Below are 20,875 nucleotides of genomic sequence, written 5' to 3'. Positions count from 1 at the left end.
TGGGGAGGGTGTGTTTAAATGTAGCATTAGCATAGAGGGGGGTGTTTAAAAAAAAATATATATATATATATATATAGAGGGGATGAGTCAAGGGTTATTTCAGGGCTGTAAGTTAACCGATGTTCTGATATCATACAAACTATAGAGAGGCATGTTAGCCAGTATTCTGATACTTATAAAAAACTGAGAATATAGTGAGATGATGTTCTGATATTCATACAAACCAAGGCTATAAGTCAGATGTTTTGATAATTGTAGAGTTCTGGAGAATTATACTAGTTTAGGTTATTTTGTCAAAATTGGACTAGCACATGTATATAATGATGTCTATGTGTACAATACAATACTTAAGATGGACTATTGTTTATCAGCTATGCATGGAATGAGCACAGAGTCACTAGTCGGCTGTGGGTCACATTCATCTGCACACAGTGATGAGGGCTGAGGTGTTACAAAGGAGCATTGGGTTTTAAGAACAAAGGGGTGCTGGACCACCTGTGGTCCCAGGAGGAGGATTCGATTTGCATATGAACAGCAAAGGTGAAGGGGGGGGTTCTGGGGGAAGATGACGTGGACTGTAATAAAATGATCAGTTGTGACATATATGGCTGAATATAAATTCCTTCTAGGTACAATTTTTGTTAGTAAAACAGTCATAAAAACAGATGCCATGTAAGAGTAGGCTTGTAAGCCGCAGTGTGGATATTTATACAAAAATCCATCTCTAAGTTAGACAGGCCGCTGACGTTTAATACAAACCTAGACTGTAAGTTAGATGGTTTTCTGATATTAACACAGGTCATGGTTGTACGTTAGCAGCTGTTCTGATATTAACACAGGTCATGGTTGTAAGGTAGCTAGTGTTCTGATATTAACACAGGTCATGGTTGTAAGGTAGCTAGTGTTCTGATATTAACACAGGCCATAGCTGTACGTTAGCAGCTGTTCTGATATTAAAACAAACCATGGCTACATGATAGCTGGTGTTATGATATTAACACAGACCATAGCTATATGTTAGCTGGGGTTTTTATGCTATCAAATAAGTTTTCATAAAATCCATGACTGAACCCATTTAATCAATGAACTTCCTTTCAAATCAGTTTTATTCCTAAAAAGAAACCAAGGATAATATTTGTGGAGACCTAAAGTATACTTAATGAATAACTATAGTAGTATAAACTATCAACAAACCATGAACATGCTTATTGACTAGAGTAGTCTTCTTTTCTTTTTTTTTTAATTGTAATTGAATGAGAGATACATATGTATATGTAAGGAACTCCAAGTATTTAAAGTTGAGACTTCGGAGGTGGACAAAGGGTCTGAAAGAGAACAGCAATAGTGCACAGAACCATGTAAGGTATACAAAAGTTCCCTGGGACTTGAACTGAGACTATAGATTTTATGGTGTTATAAGTACACAGGGGGCTGACATTAATTAAAAATAATTTAATGAAACTATAGGGCTGTAAGTTAGCCAGTGTCCTGATATTGTACAAACTATAGAGCTGTATGTTAGACAGCGTTCTGATACTTAAACAAACTGAGAATATGGTTAGCTAGTGTTCTGATATTCATACAAACCGATGCTATAAGTAATAGCAGGCCTGTTAGCCGCAGGTCTGTCATTTTATACAACAATCCATCTTTAAGTTAAATAGTCCTCTGACGTTTAATACAAACCATGGCTATACGTTAGCTGGTGTTATGATATTAAAACAAACCATGGCAATACGTCAGCAGGTGTTCTGATATTAACACAGACCATAGTTATATGTTAGCTGGTCTTCTGATATTAACTTAGGCCATGGCTGTAATCCAGCCGATGTTCTGATATTAACTTAGGCCATAGCTATATCTTAGACAGGGTTCTGATATTAACTTAGGCCATGGCTGTAATCCAGCCGATGTTCTGATATTAACTTAGGCCATAGCTATATCTTAGACAGGGTTCTGATATTAACTTAGGCCATAGCTATATGATAGCCGGTGTTCTGATATTAACTTAGGCCATGGCTGTAAGCTAGCAGGGGTTCTGATATGTATACTGACTATTGAGCTATAAATTAGCTAGTGTTCTGACATTCACACAAATCATGGCTATAATTTAGATGGTAGCTCTGATATTATATATGGAGATATAGTGCCAGCTTGTGCAAATCTTTGAGGATAACCAATGGAGGAGCTGTTGCTGTATGTGTTGTGATATTAACTTAGGCCGGACCAGTTAGGTCCTTCTCAACTGTGACAAAAAGCTTTGAAGAAAGTTAATATAATAACATGCGTTTGATCGTTGTTATTTTCTTCTGTTTTAAGTTTGATCTTTTATAATTGTATATTTATTATAATTTAGTAATGGTGGGTTTCTTAACCCTAAATTAAAAGGATTTCCGTCATAGTAACAGAGAAATTTGCATACATATATTTTTACATTTATATAAACGCATGTACAATATTTTTACACTTCAATAAATAATAATCTAATACAAAGACAGTTATTTAACATTATGTTCGGGAGTAGTTCAATTTATACAGTGTTACAGTTACAGTGTGTGTTACAGTTACAGTTGCTTACGGCAAAAAGTAAGACATTTGAATTAATAAAATTTGCATACATACACATACAATTTTTTTTTTGTTTTAATTGTTTGAAGTTGTAGTTATTATTACAAGTTATAGGTCATATAAGTAATTTCAACATGACTACTCGAACTGATATAGTTCCAAAGGCATGCTAGCTTGGTACAGTACATCTGTTTGTATTAAAACTGATTGGAAGTCATAGCTGCTGACAGAAACAGAACAAAGTTACATACAGCAACAGCTCCTCCATAGGTTATCCTCAAAGATTTGCACAAGCTGTCACTATATCTCCGTATATAATATCAGAGATACCATCTAACTCAGGGGTGTGCAATTAATTTTCCCAAGGGGCCACATGAGAAATTTGGACCGTTGTGGAGGGCCAAACCAATTCTGAACTTAATTCAATGTTAATGTTATTACTTTATTAAAAAACTGTAAATTATATGGTTTTGAGCTGCTACTGGTAAGAATACATGTTACAATAAGGCTATGAAAATAAGTAAAAAATGTAATGTAATTTTTAAAGATTTTTTTAAACCTTACCTTAAATATGATTAAAGGTTAAAGACCAGCAATGTATTAACCTTAAACAAAAGCAATAAGTGCTTTTGATGATTTCCAGGTCAGTTGTTCTTACATTTGAAGGCTCACGCTTATGCAGCCTCACGACGGGCAGTGTTGCCGAAAATTAATCGCGCAAAGCTGAGTATTGATGACAATTAAATGGTAATGTAACAAGCAACAATAAAATGGAAGTTTGACGAGTTAACATAAGAACAGGCACAGACTCAGCCATGGACTGAGTTGAGTAACTGATTCCCCTTCTTGGGAGGTAATAAGAGGAACTGTAGTTTAGAAGAATATGAAGGACTACAGAAATGCTTTAAGTCGTGCTGACTGAAAGAAATTTAGAAGTATCGGTGATAAAAAAAAATGGAGAATATATATATATATATATATATATATATATATATATATATATATATATATATATATATATATATATATATCAATGAGGCTGTTGATAGTTTAAAGACAACTATTGATAAAGGATGGAAAATATTTGAAAAAAAGATTGAACGGGATCTCACAAAAGATGAGGAGAAACGCTTTTTTTGAGGCGGGGCAGACTTGACAGCTGACTGAGATGAAGTCTTTAAATATAGTTTTTAAACGTCCAACTCATATGTTACTATGGTGGAGACGCGTGGACAATGGTGGAACCCTGGCCACGCCTCTTCTGTGACGCATCAGATCGCAGAACCCTGGCTACGCCTCTTCTATGACGCATCAGAGCGCAGAACCTGGCCACGCCTCTTCTGTGACGCATCAGAGCGCAGAACCCTGACCACGCCTCTTCTGTGACGCAGCGGGCGCAGAACCCTGGCCACGCCTCTTCTGTGACGCGGCGGGGCGCAGACATAATGTGAGTCACATGACAGGCCAACCTCTCCGGATGATCTGACACCACCTAATAACCATGGTAAGCACCTTTCCCAACAGACTCCTCTCTTCCCCGCGTGTGTGCTGCCCGGCCGCGGTGCATCCCGGTCGGGGACTAGCGCGCGCGTGTCGAGTGTGTCCGTCTCCCGCTGAAAAGAGCCGTTAGTCCGGGGCCTCACGGCGGACAGCGGCTAGCAAGGCTAACCGCTGCAGCTGAACCAAGCTAGCAGCTAACGTCACGTGTTTCACTGAAACGTGCATTTTATTCACGTTATTTGGAAAGCATTGGTCACATCCTCAGAGTGCGTGTCATGTGTCGGATGGACTGAGCCGGGAAGGGTGACGTTACCCTCTGGTATCCCCTAACACCGGGACAGTGTGGAGGCTAGCACTAGCTGTTGTTAGCGTGCCATCCACTTCCGCTGGGGGTGTCATATTTCACTGTAGCTTGACGTTGTGGCCTCAGCCCGTTACACTGGAACAAGTCAGCTGGTGTATGCTGTACTTCACACATGTAGTGACTACTGTACGAGCAGGTGGCATAGCATCAAGCTAACTCGATGCTATGCCAGCTGTGTATTACCTGTGTAGTTCATTCTCTACACAGGTAATACACAGGTGTCATGGGATCGAGTTAGCTCGATGCTATGCCAGCTGTGTATTGCCTGTGTATTACACTCTCTACACGGGTAATACACAGGTGTCATGGGATCAAGTTAGCTCGATGCTATGCCAGCTGTGTATTGCCTGTGTATTACACTCTCTACACAGGTAATACACCGGTGGCATAGCATGGCCTGACAGCATTGGTGTCCAATGGCAGCTTGATTGTTCAGCACTTTGTAAAAACCAAATGTGTTTAAGCTGATCTTCAGATAAGTTGTGTTCCCGCTGTCTTGCTCTTGCAGCCGACCACACAGCAGTCTCCCCAGGACGAACAGGAGAAGCTTCTGGATGAAGCTGTGCAGGCGGTCAAGGTCCAGTCGTTCCAGATGAAGCGATGCCTGGTAGGGTCATTTCAGTATTTCATAGATGCGTTGTGGTTGTGATCATTGGTTCTCAGCCTAATCCACATATAAGTTTCCTTATCTTCGTTTCTTTACCTTGCAAATCAATAAACAAGTCATTCAGCTCGCTAATGCATTTTAGACTGCAGCATTATTATTATTTCTTCCCCCAAAGAAAGAATTTTAGCTGTCTGGATTTTTCAAGTTTACCACTCTAAATCTCTCCTTCAAAACAATGTGTACAATTTGGGTTCAGACAAAACCTGCCTTGGAGGCCATTCACACATATACATGGAGAGCAATAATCTGCCTTTAGTTTGCATGGACCCGGCGCTACAGCGACACCACTCGCTGATGTCCAGAGACTGAAAGGATGCTCAGCGGCACCACAGAGGATAATAAAGCAGGGCTCAACTTTATGCAAATTCACTTTGAGACACTGCAATCAACAATCATATGAGAGCCAATCAAGCTTGTTTTGAGTCCTTCAGAAACTGAAGCACAAGTTGCTTCACCACGAGAGAAGTGACAAACGGACACAGAGTTCAGCCTTGTATATTGAAACTGTTTCAACAACTCGTGGTAAAAAAAAGGCAGCAATTCTGTTCTCAGGGAAACGCATTGTGCAATTGCGCAGCAAAAAAAGGAACAATGTCCTCATGTGTAGTATGTAGCTATGTCAGAAAACAACCTTTCTCTAGTCAGAGCGGAGAATGTAAACTACATGCTGACTGCAACGCACCCACGACACTATAGATGTATGAAAGGCCAGCTACCGCCTACTACTTTGTATGAGTGAATAATTCTGTGTCTGCAGGACAAGAACAAGCTGATGGATGCTCTGAAGCACGCCTCTAACATGCTGGGGGAGCTGAGGACCTCCATGCTTTCTCCAAAGAGCTACTATGAGCTTTGTATCCTTTACACGTCTAAGTTATGCATGATGCAAATTACATTAAGATGGATACAAGGCTATGTATCATGCGGCGGTCACAGCTGATGACTTCGTCTCCACAGACGACGATGCGCAACGTTCCCCTGTTTGCACTGCCAGCTAGCGCTGTTAGCTAGCGCTGTTAGGGCCGTTGGCTACAAGCCACCACATTCTACTCAGTGCACCTTTCTACTTTGTGTGTGGATGAATCATGGTGGCTTTGCGCTGGTCCCTGACAGTCTTTTCAGATATGGCTATCTCTGACGAACTCCACTACCTAGAAGTCTATCTGACTGATGAGTTTGCCAAAGGACGCAAGGTGGCGGATCTCTATGAGCTGGTCCAGTATGCTGGCAACATCATCCCTAGACTGTGAGTACCACTTTTAAAACAGAAATGTGTCCCTTTCAGTTTTGATGGTAAATGTCGTCCATGGAAGCAATACATTCCTCAGTTCGGTTATATTGACTGAAAGGTGAGTTTCCCTGCTGGGGCGAGGAAGACCTCAGCGTCTCTGGCAGCCAGCGTGGGAGCACCATGCTCAAGATGGCTTAAAAACAGAACTTCACAAACCTGTTATGAGTTCCACTATGTAAATAGTGACAGAAAAACAACAGAACTTCCTTCTCTTTGCTTGTATTGCAAACTGGTTTAATTTACAAGCAGATGAAAGCAAGTGACCAATGTATGTATATATACACACATGTATGTATGTGTATATATACACACATGTATGTATGTATGTATGTATGTGTATATATGATAAATAAAAGGAAGAAGGGATGCTGGAAAATTAAGCGCCTCAGTTCACGTTGGTTCAGACTTGTTCTTAAATTTGATTACCACAGCGCTGTTACATCAGTGTCTGAGTTAATATAGAATATGTAACATTTAGTTTAAGAACTTATATTAAATAACTATTTTTAAAGGATTTTGAATTGACGCTAATTTTAAATACACATTTTTTTAATTTCAAGTACCACCATTTGAGAAGCACTGCTTTACAGTGTGTATGAACTTCTCTCCCCAGCTATCGGCTCATCAGTGTGTGTGTATGTATATATATATATATATATATATATATATATATATATATATATATATATATATATATATATATATATATATATATATATATATATATAAATAAAAGTGTTAAATTATAAGTAGAGGGTTTTCTCTGATGACCCAATCACTTCTCAGCGTTTACCAAGAACTCATATATATATATATAAAAATAAATAATCTCTCTTCTCTCTCCAGCTATCTGCTCATCACAGTGGGCGTCGTGTACGTTCGCTCCTTCCCTCAGTCTCGGAAGGACATCCTGAAGGACCTGGTGGAGATGTGCCGTGGTGTCCAGCACCCTCTCAGGGGCCTCTTCCTCAGGAACTACCTGTTGCAGTGCACCCGCAACATCCTGCCAGACGACGGAGAGCAGCCAGAGTAAGTCTTTGGTCTCTAACCCGTAAACCATGCTTTTCTGAGACGCCACCGTCAGAATTGACTCTGAAGCTGCTGAGCGTCTCCGGTCCCTTCAGGTGTGAGCAGGAACGTGTGGAGAGATGGGGAACGACTAGAATAAGGGTTTCACTGAAATCACAAAACATCCGAAGTATATGAAAAATTACATTATAACATTTTTTTATTTAATCTTTTTTTCTCAGTACTGATGGCTGTCATAAATAAATAATACGTTTGAAATATAATTCTATACTTCAGCAGTCAATAGGGAGCACTCTGTTAGACAACAACAGATCCACTAGATGGCAGGAGGGTTCTTCAGGTCCACCGTTAGGGACCGTGCCGGTCTTGAAGTGGGTTGAACCGCTTGCTGTCGGACACGATGACGGAAGCGAACTAAAGTGAAACGCATCTCTGCTCTCTTCAGAGCCACAGAACGGTCGATGGCTTTCACTCCTGTTGGCATGTATTCATCGTGTCCGTTTATCTACCTTACCATAGTTTACATGCCTCGTTTGCCACAATGTATCTTTCACAATCTTTTCTAAACTCGGTGCATTTCCTCCACAGGGGAACCGAGGAGATGACCGGTGACATCAATGACTCCATCGACTTTGTCCTGCTGAATTTTGCGGAAATGAACAAGTTATGGGTTCGAATGCAGCATCAGGGTCACAGCCGGGACCGAGAGAAGAGAGAAAAGGAACGGCAAGAACTTAGGATTCTGGTGGGAACCAACCTGGTTCGCCTCAGCCAGCTGGAGGGCGTCAACGTGGACAAGTACAAACAGGTATGTCCGTTTTAATTACTCACTTCTCAACCGGTTCAAGTAAGTCACTTTGCTCGGAAATCTTTAAGCGAATGAATAAATATACTGTAGTCTATGCTCACATATAGGCATACAATAAAACAGCAGAGTGAGACCTCGTCAAAGCAGACGCACAGAAGTATGAACTCAAAGACTGTCTCACAGACAGTCTCCATCAATCAGTTTATTTGTCCTGTGAAGTCGTACACGATTCAGCTCTCCTGACTCAATCACCCAGACCATCATCCAACGCCTGCAATACTTGCAAGCAGTAGGCAACCTTATTTTAAATATGCAGAGATACAATAATACAACCCGTAGAGACATCTTCCTTCAGTTAATTATGTTGTGCAAATATGTGGAGCTCTGCCCTTCTGCAACTTTTTAGAGTCCCTCCTGTATCTTAAAGTCCTCGTAGGGGCCTCCAGGGTTATGACCCCTGACTTTGGGTAGACCCTATACTAGACTAGGCTGCACAATGTAGTGTTTCTGCATTGACATTGCGTCGTGCGCAAGCATAATAGTTGCATTCTAGTGTGTGTGTGTGTGTGTGTGTGTGTGTGTGTGTGTGTGTGTGTGTGTGTGTGTGTGTGTGTGTGTGTGTGTGTGTGTGTGTCAAAGAGGAGGAAGTTTGGTTTCATTCCAGACTCTCGAACAACCACAGTACAAGTAGTGGTCCGTATACATTGTGTTAAATCCTCTAAGACCATCACCTCAGTCACCCACTCCTGTCTCACTGATATCAAATCCTGGATGCAGCAGAATTTTCTTAAACTCGACTGCCATAAATCTGAAATGCTCATCATCGGCCCTCACCCACTCAGCCCAGACCTTCTCTCTGAACATTGATGGCTCCATCGTCATCCCTCCACCCAGGTCCGCAACCTCGGCATCATTCTCGACCCCACCCTCTCTTTCCTCCCCCACGCCAACCACATCACCAAAACTGCCTTCTTTCACCTCAGGAACATTTTTTTATTTATTTATTTAATCAGGAAGTCTCATTGAGATTAAAGATCTCTTTTTCGAGGGAGACCTGGCCAAGACAGGCAGCAGCATAAAAAACACATAGTTATGGACAGAAAACACAGAACAAGACAAGTTAAAAGAAACTAAGAGCTAAGAAACAGTGACGTAGAGTTAATTTAAGAAACATTTACACTTTTGGGAACCTGCCTCTATTTCTTTCATTCGAGATTTAAAAGCAGTCAGTGGTATCAGTTCCCTGAGCTTTAAAACATTCTGCAGCATATTCCATGATGAGGGGGCAGAGAACACAAAAGCCCTTTTTCCCATTTCCGTACTGGCATTTGGGACAGTGAGCATAAAAAAGTCCAGAGATCGCAAAGAATATTGTCCGACACTTCTCTGGTTGATGCAAACACACAGGTAGTTTGGGAGCAGACCAAGGATTACCTTTATAAATAAGGGTGTACCAATGAGAGAGCCTACGGGGCCAAAGCAGGCCGTCCTACAGAGAGTATAACTCACAGTGGTGAGTCAGAGCCTTACAGTTTGTAATGAACCGCAGCGAAGCATGGTAAGCTGCGTCCACCCAAGAAGACAGTTAGCAGAGGCATGCATATAAAGTAGATCACCATAGTCCAACACAGGTAAAAAAGTAGCAGCAACTAATCGCTTTTTTACATTATTGGAAAAGCACAGCTTATTTACGAAAATAAAAACCCAGTTTCAACCTCAACTTTTTCACCAGGTACTGTACATGCTTGCCTCCGGCCCTCCTTGTCCTCTGCCACCACTGAAATTCTCATCCATGCCCTCATAACATCTAGACTTGATTACTGCAACAGCATCCTCTACGGCTCCCCCAACAAAATCATCAACAAACTTCAGTATGTTCAGAACTCTGCCGCTCGACTGCTCACCTCCACCTGCCGCTATGACCACATCCCCCCTGTCCTACGCAACCTCCACTGGCTCCCGGACAAATACAGGATTGACTTTAAAATCTTACTCACCACTTACAAAGCCCTAAACAATCTGGCCCCTCCCTACCTTCCAGACCTCCTCCCCCTTCACGCCCCTACCCGTTGCCTCAGGTCTGCCAATTTGAGCACTCAAGACCAAGCGTCGGACCTGGGGTGACCGGGCCTTCTCAGCTGCTGCACCCCCCTCTGGAACGCCCTCCCCATCCACTTCCGTCAGGCTCCCACCCTATCGTCATTTAAGCAAGCCCTCAAAACACACCTCTTCAAACTCGCCTTCATCTGCTAACCCCTGCTCCCTACCCTTCACCTGTTAACCCCTGCTCCCTACTCTTCACCTGTTAACCCCTGCTCCCTACCCTCCACCTGTTAACCCCTGCTCCCTACCCTCCACCTGCTAACCCCTGCTCCCTACCCTCCACCTGCTAACCCCTGCTCCCTACCCTTCACCTGTTAACCCCTGCTCCCTACCCTTCACCTGTTAACCCCTGCTCCCTACCCTTCACCTGTTAACCCCTGCTCCCTACCCTTCACCTGTTAACCCCTGCTCCCTACCCTTCACCTGTTAACCCCTGCTCCCTACCCTTAACCTGTTAACCCCTGCTCCCTACCCTTCACCTGTTAACCCCTGCTCCCTACCCTTCACCTGTTTACCCCTGCTCCCTACCCTTCACCTGTTAACCCCTGCTCCCTACCCTTCACCTGTTTACCCCTGCTCCCTTCACCTGTTAACCCCTGCTCCCTTCACCTGTTAACCCCTGCTCCCTTCACCTGTTAACCCCTGCTCCCTTCACCTGTTAACCCCTGCTCCCTACCCTCCACCTGTTAACCCCTGCTCCCTTCACCTGTTAACCCCTGCTCCCTACCCTTCACCTGTTAACCTCTGCTCCCTACCCTTCACCTGTTAACCCCTGCTCCCTTCACCTGCTAACCCCTGCTCCCTTCACCTGTTAACCCCTGCTCCCTACCCTGCAGGACTAATTCCGTTGCAGCTTCTCCAGTTTTTCTTATTTTATTTTTTGGTATTGTTTTGTTTGCTCCATTGTCTTTCTATATTTTTGTTCTGTTTTGTCTCTGTCAAGCGTCTTTGAGCATTTGGATAAGCGCTATGTAAATTAAATTTATTAAATATAATAATAAAGTGCACTTTCAAGCTTTGACACTTGTGATATGTATTTCAGTTACTAATGCTTGTATATGCATTTTTGTCATAAATGTATTTTTGAGATTCTTTAATGTGTACATTTAGCTTGAATTGCCCCTTTATGGCCAAACAAACAGTTTAAGTTGAGTCCTCCTCCTCACCACCGTGCATGCTGGGTGGAGGGCATTGACTTGTTTCATGGCCAATGAAGGTTATTATCTACAGCTGATAACATCACTGTTTGGAACACAGACGGCTTCTTCCAGGATTAAAAACATCCCTCAGAATCTGCTGACATAGCGACTAAGATTCTGCTGATTGCTTCTGGGTCGTCTCTGCTCTTCCCTCTTACGTGTTTTATTTGACGTGTTTACGGACGTACTGTGCAGTCATTTAGCCGTTTGTTTCTGCCCACAGATTGTTCTCTCTGGAGTGCTTGAACAGGTTGTGAACTGCAGAGACTCGTTGGCTCAGGAGTATCTCATGGAGTGCATCATTCAGGTAGACGGGTTCAAGGTGTTCTTGTGTTGTCATTTTGCGATGCAGGTTTGCACAACAACATGTAGCTGTAGCTACCTCCATGCTACACAAACATTGAGATAAAATTACTTATCTGTGTATTAAATGTCATTCAATGCAATTCTCTGGTTCACCATGAAGCGTGGTGGCTAAAGAGAATACTAGATGAACTGTTTCTGTAAATCCATTTTAACAATCCAGAATAAGGAAAGCTCCTGAACTAAAATGGTGTTGTCAGGTTTTCCCAGACGAGTTCCACCTTCAGACCCTCAACCCTTTCCTTCGTTCCTGTGCTGAGCTCCATCAGCATGTCAATGTGAAGAACATCATCATTGCCCTCATCGACAGGTACATTACCAACGCTCATGGGAATAGAAACTCACTTGGTTCTCTGTTGCAACATTTAAAATGTGACGAGGATCGATGGAGAGTATAATACAGTAATTGTACGTTGACTTAACAAACTCAAAAAGTAGATGTATTGTGAAGTTACTCTTTAAAGAAAGACTTGCCTCTGGTTCGTGTGTGCGGCTGCATTTAGATCGTCTCCGTTCTTGTGTTTCAGACTCGCTCTCTTTGCCCATCGAGAAGACGGCCCTGGCATTCCAGCTGAGATTAAACTGTTTGACATCTTCTCTCAGCAAGTGGCCACTGTCATTCAAGTACGTTCAATCAAGTTGACCCAGTCTGCCAGACAGTCATCATGTACTCACTCAAAATGTTGTCCATGTCGGGCAGGATTTTTTCCGATACCGGTGCCTGTACCGATACTTTTTTATTGCCAAGGCCATTTTTTTTCTTCAAATTGAACAATATATTAACTGTTTAAAGTATACTGTAAATATAAATAAATACATACAAAATATACTTGACTTCAAACTACAGCTTCAAACCTTTTAACTTCAAACTATAAACAATATATATTTAAAAAAGAAGAGACACAAGCATCATGGCCTGATGGGATCGTGTGCAACAGAACTCAGACTCTGTTGGATCCCTAAACTGCTGCTTTACTGGACTACACGTCATCATTAATATCAACTGGAGAGATTTGTTCCATCAAGCCGAGGACGGACGTTCAAAAGCTCGTGCTCGTGTCTCCAGCGATCTCTGTGTGCGCGCGCTGTGTGTGTGTGAGCGCTGGAAGCCCCGCCCCCTCGAGCCCCGCTCTGCATGCAGGCAGACAGAGAGCAGAGCAGCAGTGAGCTCTGATCCGCGCTATTTTTAATTTTTAGCGTGCGGGCACCGCGCTACCTTTTTAGTATCTACATACCGTGCAACTTTACAGAGTAGTGTAAAAAAAAGTATTTAAATCGGCTCAGGCACCGGAAGGAAGCACCGAAATCTGCGTTGCTTTTCGGTCCGGTAGGTACCGGACGTGTTGGAACCGGTGCCATAATGGAACCGGTTCTCGGTACCCAACCCTACTCGTGAACCATGTTCAGGGAGAGACCAGATCCATCACGTGGTGATGTGTAGACCATGGTGTACACCTTGGTTATTTCTCTTTAATTAGTATTTTTCTGCGCAAAAAATGCAAATAATGAAAAACCATTGACTAGTAAAAAAAATAGACAAAATGCCTCCATAAATTAGACCAACGCATAACAGCGGTCTAGGTCGACTTGAATAACTTTCTGTTGCAGAATAATCCATGAAGCGGTCTTGTCCCTCCCAGACCTCGGGGACGTAGAAACAAACTGCTGACGTTTCCTTCCTGTGGTTCCTCCTCAGTCTCGCCAGGACATGCCCTCAGAGGACGTGGTCTCTCTGCAGGTCTCACTCATCAACCTGGCCATGAAGTGCTACCCGGACCGCGTGGACTACGTAGACAAGGTCCTGGAGAGCACGGTGGAGATCTTCAACAAGCTGAACCTGGAACAGTAAGGAGGGGGGGGAGGAGGGAGAGAGGGAGAGAGGGAGAGAGGGAGAGAGAGGGAGAGAGGGGGAGAGAGGGAGAGGGAGAGAGAGAGGGAGGGAGGGAGAGAGAGAGAGAGGGTGTGTGTCCTGGAGATCTTCAACAAGCTGAACCTGGAACAGTAAGGAGGGGGGGGGGGAGCAGAGGGAGAGAGAGAGAGATTCAACAAGCTGAACCTGGAACAGTAAGGAGGGGGGGGGGGAGGGGAGCAGAGGGAGAGAGAGAGAGATTCAACAAGCTGAACCTGGAACAGTAATGTGTGTATAAACTCTTCTCCTTGCTTGGTTCCCTCTCTCCCCAGCATAGCGACCAGCAGTGCGGTGTCAAAGGAGCTGACCCGGCTGCTGAAGATCCCGGTGGACACTTACAACAACGTGCTCACGGTGCTGCAGCTCAAGCACTTCCCTCCGCTCTTCGAGTACTTTGACTACGAGTCACGCAAGAGCATGAGCTGCTATGTGCTGAGCAACACGCTGGACTACAACACCACCATCCTGGCCCAGGAACAGGTGAGAGCCTTCACTCAGCTTCCTGCACCACCCGGTTCCCTATGCCGCCTTGTTCTCTACCTACGCTTCCCTGTGTTCTCTACCTACGCTTCCCTGTGTTCTCTACCTACGCCGCCCTGTTCCCTGCCTGCGCCGCCCTGTTCCCTGCCTACTGTACACCGCCCTGTTCCCTACCTACTGTACACCGCCCTGTTCCCTACCTACTGTACACCGCCCTGTTCCCTGCCTGTGCCGCCCTGTTCCCTGCCTACTGTACACCGCCCTGTTCCCTACCTACTGTACACCGCCCTGTTCCCTACCTACTGTACACCGCCCTGTTCCCTGCCTGTGCCGCCCTGTTCCCTGCCTGCGCCGCCCTGTTCCCTACCTACCTACGCCGCCCTGTTCCCTACCTACTGTACGCCGCCCTGTTCCCTACCTACTGTACGCCGCCCTGTTCCCTATCTACCTACGCCGCCCTGTTCCCTACCTACGCCGCCCTGTTCCCTACCTACTGTACGGCGCCCTGTTCCCTACCTACGCCGCCCTGTTCCCTACCTACGCCGCCCTGTTCCCTACCTACTGTACGCCGCCCTGTTCCCTACCTACGCCGCCCTGTTCTCTGCCTACGCCGCCCTGTTCCCTGCCTGCGCAGCCTTGTTCCCTGCCTACTGTACACCGCCCTGTTCCCTGCCTACTGTACGCCGCCCTGTTCCCTACCTACTGTACGCCGCCCTGTTCCCTGCCTACTGTACGCCGCCCTGTTCCCTACCTACGCTGTCCTGTTCCCTGCCTGCGCCGTCCTGTTCCCTGCCTACTGTACGCCGCCCTGTTCCCTACCTACTGTACGCCGCCCTGTTCCCTACCTACGCCGCCCTGTTCTCTGCCTACGCCGCCCTGTTCCCTGCCTGCGCAGCCTTGTTCCCTACCTACTGTACACCGCCCTGTTCCCTGCCTACTGTACGCCGCCCTGTTCCCTGCCTACTGTACGCCGCCCTGTTCCCTACCTACTGTACGGCGCCCTGTTCCCTACCTACGCCGCCCTGTTCCCTACCTACGCCGCCCTGTTCCCTACCTACTGTACGCCGCCCTGTTCCCTACCTACGCCGCCCTGTTCTCTGCCTACGCCGCCCTGTTCCAGGCCTGCGCAGCCTTGTTCCCTACCTACTGTACACCGCCCTGTTCCCTGCCTACTGTACGCCGCCCTGTTCCCTACCTACTGTACGCCGCCCTGTTCCCTGCCTACTGTACGCCGCCCTGTTCCCTGCCTACTGTACGCCGCCCTGTTCCCTACCTACGCTGTCCTGTTCCCTGCCTGCGCCGTCCTGTTCCCTGCCTACTGTACGCCGCCCTGTTCCCTACCTACACCGCCCTGTTCCCTGCCTACTGTACGCCGCCCTGTTCCCTACCTACGCCGTCCTGTTTCCTGCCTGCACCGCCCTGTTCCCTACCTACGCCGCCCTGTTCCCTACCTACGCCGCCCTGTTCCCTACCTACACCGCCCTGTTCCCTGCCTACTGTACGCCGCCCTGTTCCCTACCTACGCTGTCCTGTTCCCTGCCTGCGCCGCCCTGTTCCCTACGTACTGTATGGCGTCCTGTTCCCTGCCTACTGTACGCCGCCCTGTTCCCTACCTACACCGCCCTGTTCCCTGCCTACTGTACGCCGCCCTGTTCCCTACCTACGCCGCCCTGTTCCCTACCTACGCCGTCCTGTTCCCTGCCTACTGTACGCCGCCCTGTTCCCTACCTACGCCGCCCTGTTCCCTACCTACGCCGTCCTGTTTCCTGCCTACTGTACGCCGCCCTGTTCCCTACCTACGCCGCCCTGTTCCCTGCCTACTGTACGCCGCCCTGTTCCCTACCTACGCCGTCCTGTTTCCTGCATGCACCGCCCTGTTCCCTACCTACGCCGTCCTGTTTCCTGCCTGCGCCGCCCTGTTCCCTACCTACGCTGCCCTGTTCCCTGCACCACAGAACATTGCCAGTAGACAGAAATTGATGCTGCGCAATTATCAAAAGTTAACTCAATTTAAGCCCAAATAATAGTTGATGCAGGAGTAAATGGGAGTCCAACCTCAACCTAATGTATATTAGGGCTGGGCGGTATGGCCAAAAATTCATATCACGGTATTTTGTAAGATTCTGGCGGTTTCACGGTATTCTTTTTCCAAATAGGCCATCGTTATTCACCACTCGCTCGCAACTGGCCAGCAGCCGTTTTGATTGGTACATAAGGAGCTAAACATGGAGGGTTTTAGGACCCAGGGGAATACCTTGATACTAGTGGCGCATGCGCGGCCGTAACGACTATTGTCATTCTTCAGCCGGCAGCAACATTTAATGTTTACGGTAACAGATACATGTACAGCGGTCTGAGCTACTTGCGTCTCACGGATAGAAGTTGACATGGTGTGCAAGAAATGACATCGTCAAAATGCATGATGTAATTTACCCAGCATGCCTTTTGGCGATGTCATTTCTTGCACACCATGAGTCAAGTGAGTTAACATGAGACGTAAGTAGCTCGTCCGCTGCTCCTTCAGCTTCAAGCTGTGAACATTAAATGTTGTTGGCTGCCAAACGGGTATGACGGTATATGAAAAATTCATACCGTACGAAAAACTGAAACCGGTTTACCGCACAGCCCTAAGGTATATACTTTAATTTAATTATTAAGAAACGACCTCCCCCCCCCTGGTTTCTCTAGGTGGACTCTATCTTGAGCTTGGTAGCCACACTGATCCAGGACCAGCCAGACCAGCCAGCTGATGATCCGGACCCGGAGGACTTTGCTGAGGAGCAGAGCCTCGTGGGTCGCTTCATCCACCTGCTCCACTCTGAAGATCCCGATCAGCAGTATCTCGTGGGTCCTTTCCTCAACATGAAATGAGCTAGAGAATGAAGTGCATATACTCACTGCTACTGCTGTACATACTTCTGCAATTTGATTATTTTTTTAAAGTATTTTTCCCATCGTAGCCAATTCAGGCTTGATGAACTGGGTTACTTCAGTCGACTCTAAAAGGTGTAGAGTGTCGATACCTTCAGTCGACTCTAAAAGGTGTAGAGTGTCGATACCTTCAGTCGACTCTAAAAGGTGTAGAGTGTCGATACCTTCAGTCGATTCGAAAGGGTGTAGAGTATCGACTGAAGTAACCCAGTCCCAAGTAGTATCCCCACTTCTCCAGTCAAACCATCCTTGTTGTGCCCAAACTTTCAAACTTGTGTTTCTGTAACTTTCTCATCCCAAAACGGTGATTTTTTTGATTGACACCTTTGATGTTAAAGTTAACTCTCTGATTTGTTTCCAGATTCTGAACACAGCCCGGAAACACTTTGGCGCAGGTGGAAACCTCCGGATTCGCTACACACTGCCTCCCCTGGTGTTCGCTGCCTACCAGCTGGCCTTCAGATACAAGGAAAACTCCTCATTGGTGCGCAAAGATCCTTTTTCACGCCGTCACACCAGCTGCAGTTCTAGTTTGGTCCATGTGTTTTAAACTGGCCCAAATGTGTCTCCCATCAGGATGACAAGTGGGAGAAGAAGTGCCAGAAGATCTTCTCCTTCGCCCACCAGACCATCAGCGCTCTCATCAAGGCGGAGCTGGCGGAGCTGCCTCTCCGACTCTTCCTGCAGGGGGCGCTGGCTGCAGGCGAGGTCGGCTTTGAGAACCACGAGACTGTAGCTTACGAGTTTATGTCACAGGTACGATGCTTAATGGCTCTCTGGCACGTTCGGGCTGCCCCGTAAACGTCTTTGGTAATCGGCAAATTAACCCAAGTGCAGCTGTGGAGGTTAAGATATCGTGGTCTCTTTGGCCTTCTTCTGCCCTCAGGCCTTCTCTCTGTATGAGGATGAGATCAGTGACTCTAAAGCCCAGCTGGCAGCCATCACCCTGATCATCGGTACCTTTGAGCGAATGCGATGCTTCAGCGAGGAAAACCACGAGCCGCTGAGGACTCAGTGTGCGCTGGCGGCCTCCAAGCTGCTGAAGAAGCCGGACCAGTGCCGCGCCGTCAGCATCTGTGCCCACCTCTTCTGGTCGGGGCGCAGCACCGACAAGAGTGGTGAAGAGGTGTGTTGGAATTATATCTGGGGAAAATGTTCATCCTAGGAGTACCAAATGTGCCGGTATATTCACTGTGAGCTGTCATTTTTCATTGTTAGATTCGTGATGGCAAGCGGGTGATGGAGTGTTTAAAGAAAGCCCTGAAGATTGCCAACCAGTGTATGGACCCGTCGCTGCAAGTCCAGCTCTTCATTGAAATCCTCAACAGATACGTCTGCTTCTATGAGCGGGAGAACGACGCGGTAGGACTCCCCTTCCTTTTGTGTCTGCATGCTCGTGGGTAGCCGGGTTACACAGATGTACATGAGCAAGCTGGTCCTGTATTGGTGACGTCTCCTGGCTAGAGCCCCTATAACGGGACTGGGTTTCACATTGGCTATCCGACAGAGCATTGTGTGGCAGTGACCTTCCACGTAGACGTGCGACCTCGTGGTCAAAATGATTACATTCAGGGATAGATCCTAACTACAACTGGCATCAAGCGAAGTCCCTGCTGGGGCAGCTCTATGAAGCAGACAAAGGGTGGGATCTTTATGTGTACACACGGATCACCATTGTGCCGTGTTTATATCCACGTATGCTAGCTTGGTTTCTTAACTGTTAGCGCCTTGCTACGTGTTGTTACTGCCACGCTGTCCATCAGCAGGACTGAGACGGTCAGGAATGTCTAGTTTCATACAATCAGAGCAGGAAACTCCACCAGCTTCTTTACACGGCCTCTAAAAGTGTAAATATGGTGATTTTCAGGGACTTATTGTAACATTCGATCAGCATAGGCACATCGTCTTCCACATCATTAACCTTCACAACACGTAGACGTATGATGTGAATGCAATAGAGGTCTCACTAACAGGAAGTCTGACGCTGTCCCTCATCCTGCACCCCTCCAGGTCACTGTGCAGGTATTAAACCAACTTATCCAGAAGATCAGGGAAGATCTTCCCAACCTGGAGGCAAGCGAGGAAACGGAGCAGATCAACAAACACTTCCACAACACGCTGGAGCATCTTCGCCTGCAGAGGGAATCCCCCGAGTCCGAGGGCCCGGCCTATGAGGGCCTGGTCCTTTAAACCCAGTGCAGGTTGGAAGGAAGGCCATCCTTGGATGTTTCACTATATTATAAATATACAACACACACAATATCCCATCCTGTAGGCCAGAGATAAAAATTTAAAAAATGTCAAGAGCTCTAAAGAAGAACTCACTCCTTCATTTTATGATTCTAATTATTGTTCATGTTCATGCATCAGTTCCTCTTCACGTCCCTCACTAGCAGAACTGTCTTCTGCAACCGGTTGGAGATGTTACATTTTAAGAAGCATGTGCCCGCTGCACTGCACTAAGGCTCAGTGTGCACTTGTGGCAAGTCATGGGCATTCATATTCCTTTACGAATTCCTGCTTGGCTAATTTGTATTTAACCTCTATCATTTTATCGTCACATTAGACATGCTAGCTGACTAGTGCCGCCTCACTCGTTCACGTCGTTCCATCTGGAGGAGAGTGATAACAGTCGTGGTGTCCAGCTGTATTGCGAGCTAGCTTCCACCCTTAATACTCATCTATAACTCTGCTGTTCTTTAGGATGGCTTTGTTGCACGTTTTTAAGCGGTTGGGACCAACCCACCTGAAGACCAGACCACTGAAGCGTAAGCTAACCAGAAAGAACGTTGTTCCTCCAGGATGGCTGCTCTCATCTGGTCTCAATGCAGTTTCTGTGTTCATGAGGATTTAGCATGATCCTTAATTACTCTGCTCTTCCAACTGGGCTGCAAATAAATTACAAATTATTACCAAATAAAACTCACATTGTCATATTTTTCTTATACTTAAGCAGTGTTTTTTTAATATAAAATCTGATTTGTCTCTCCCGCTATGGGCACTATAGTTGCTGTATTTGTTTCTTCTCTCCAGTGGACACACCAGACCTGCAGCATGTGTTTGCATGCTGCAGGTCTGGTTTCAGGTCACTGACTCTTTCATGATCAATGAACCCCGTTGCTTGGAACAGTCATTTGGGATGGATCTGGGTTGGGAGTGATTCCTCAGGACTGTTGCTGGTTGACGAGTTGCCATACGGAGGACCTCTGATGTACATGTCTGCTGCAGTGACTGTCTGCTGATTCTTACTTTGCTATTATTGTTCTGTTGACACATTTATTCCCCCTTTTTAAATCTGTGTAAACCTACTTGTAAATCAAATAAAGATTAAATAGCAATTATCATTGTCATTTGCTGAAATAAAATTAATATTAACAATACACATTTTCCCGTCGCTAATTGTACACACAGAGACAGACTTATGGACGCATCCCGCTCACAAACACGTGACTGACATGAACCGGGAACTCTGCTCAATGCAATGGAAGCGCCTCAAGCGGTTCATGGGTTTTCCGTGGTAAGAAAATGTGTTTAGAAGTTATCGGCCCCTCCCCCTTTTTGCCAATTGGCATGAACACAAACATCAGCCTCCTTAAGCAAAAACCATATTACCCCACTAGAGAGCTCATAGTACCATATTACCCACTAGAGAGTTCATAGTAT

The 20,875-nt window shown here is 45.9% G+C and overlaps 1 protein-coding gene across 1 annotated transcript; it reads left to right on the top strand.

The window, feature by feature from the left end:
• The first annotated feature begins 4,026 nt into the window (after positions 1-4,026).
• Positions 4,027-20,583, top strand: vps35 (VPS35 retromer complex component). The gene is made up of 17 exons (XM_079216926.1): positions 4,027-4,072; positions 4,941-5,039; positions 5,857-5,953; positions 6,222-6,345; positions 7,237-7,419; positions 8,008-8,227; positions 11,753-11,836; positions 12,093-12,202; positions 12,420-12,516; positions 13,589-13,737; positions 14,074-14,281; positions 16,970-17,125; positions 17,574-17,696; positions 17,789-17,968; positions 18,099-18,338; positions 18,431-18,574; positions 19,223-20,583. The coding sequence occupies exons 1-17, from the start codon at positions 4,070-4,072 to the stop codon at positions 19,400-19,402; spliced, it is 2,397 nt and encodes a 798-aa protein (XP_079073052.1). The 5' UTR covers positions 4,027-4,069; the 3' UTR covers positions 19,403-20,583.
• Positions 20,584-20,875: the final 292 nt, after the last annotated feature.

This window comes from Taurulus bubalis, assembly GCF_910589615.1.
Source record: "Taurulus bubalis genome assembly, chromosome: 4".
Taxonomy (NCBI): Eukaryota; Metazoa; Chordata; class Actinopteri; order Perciformes; family Cottidae; genus Taurulus; species Taurulus bubalis.
This window is presented reverse-complemented; position numbering and strand designations above follow the sequence as displayed.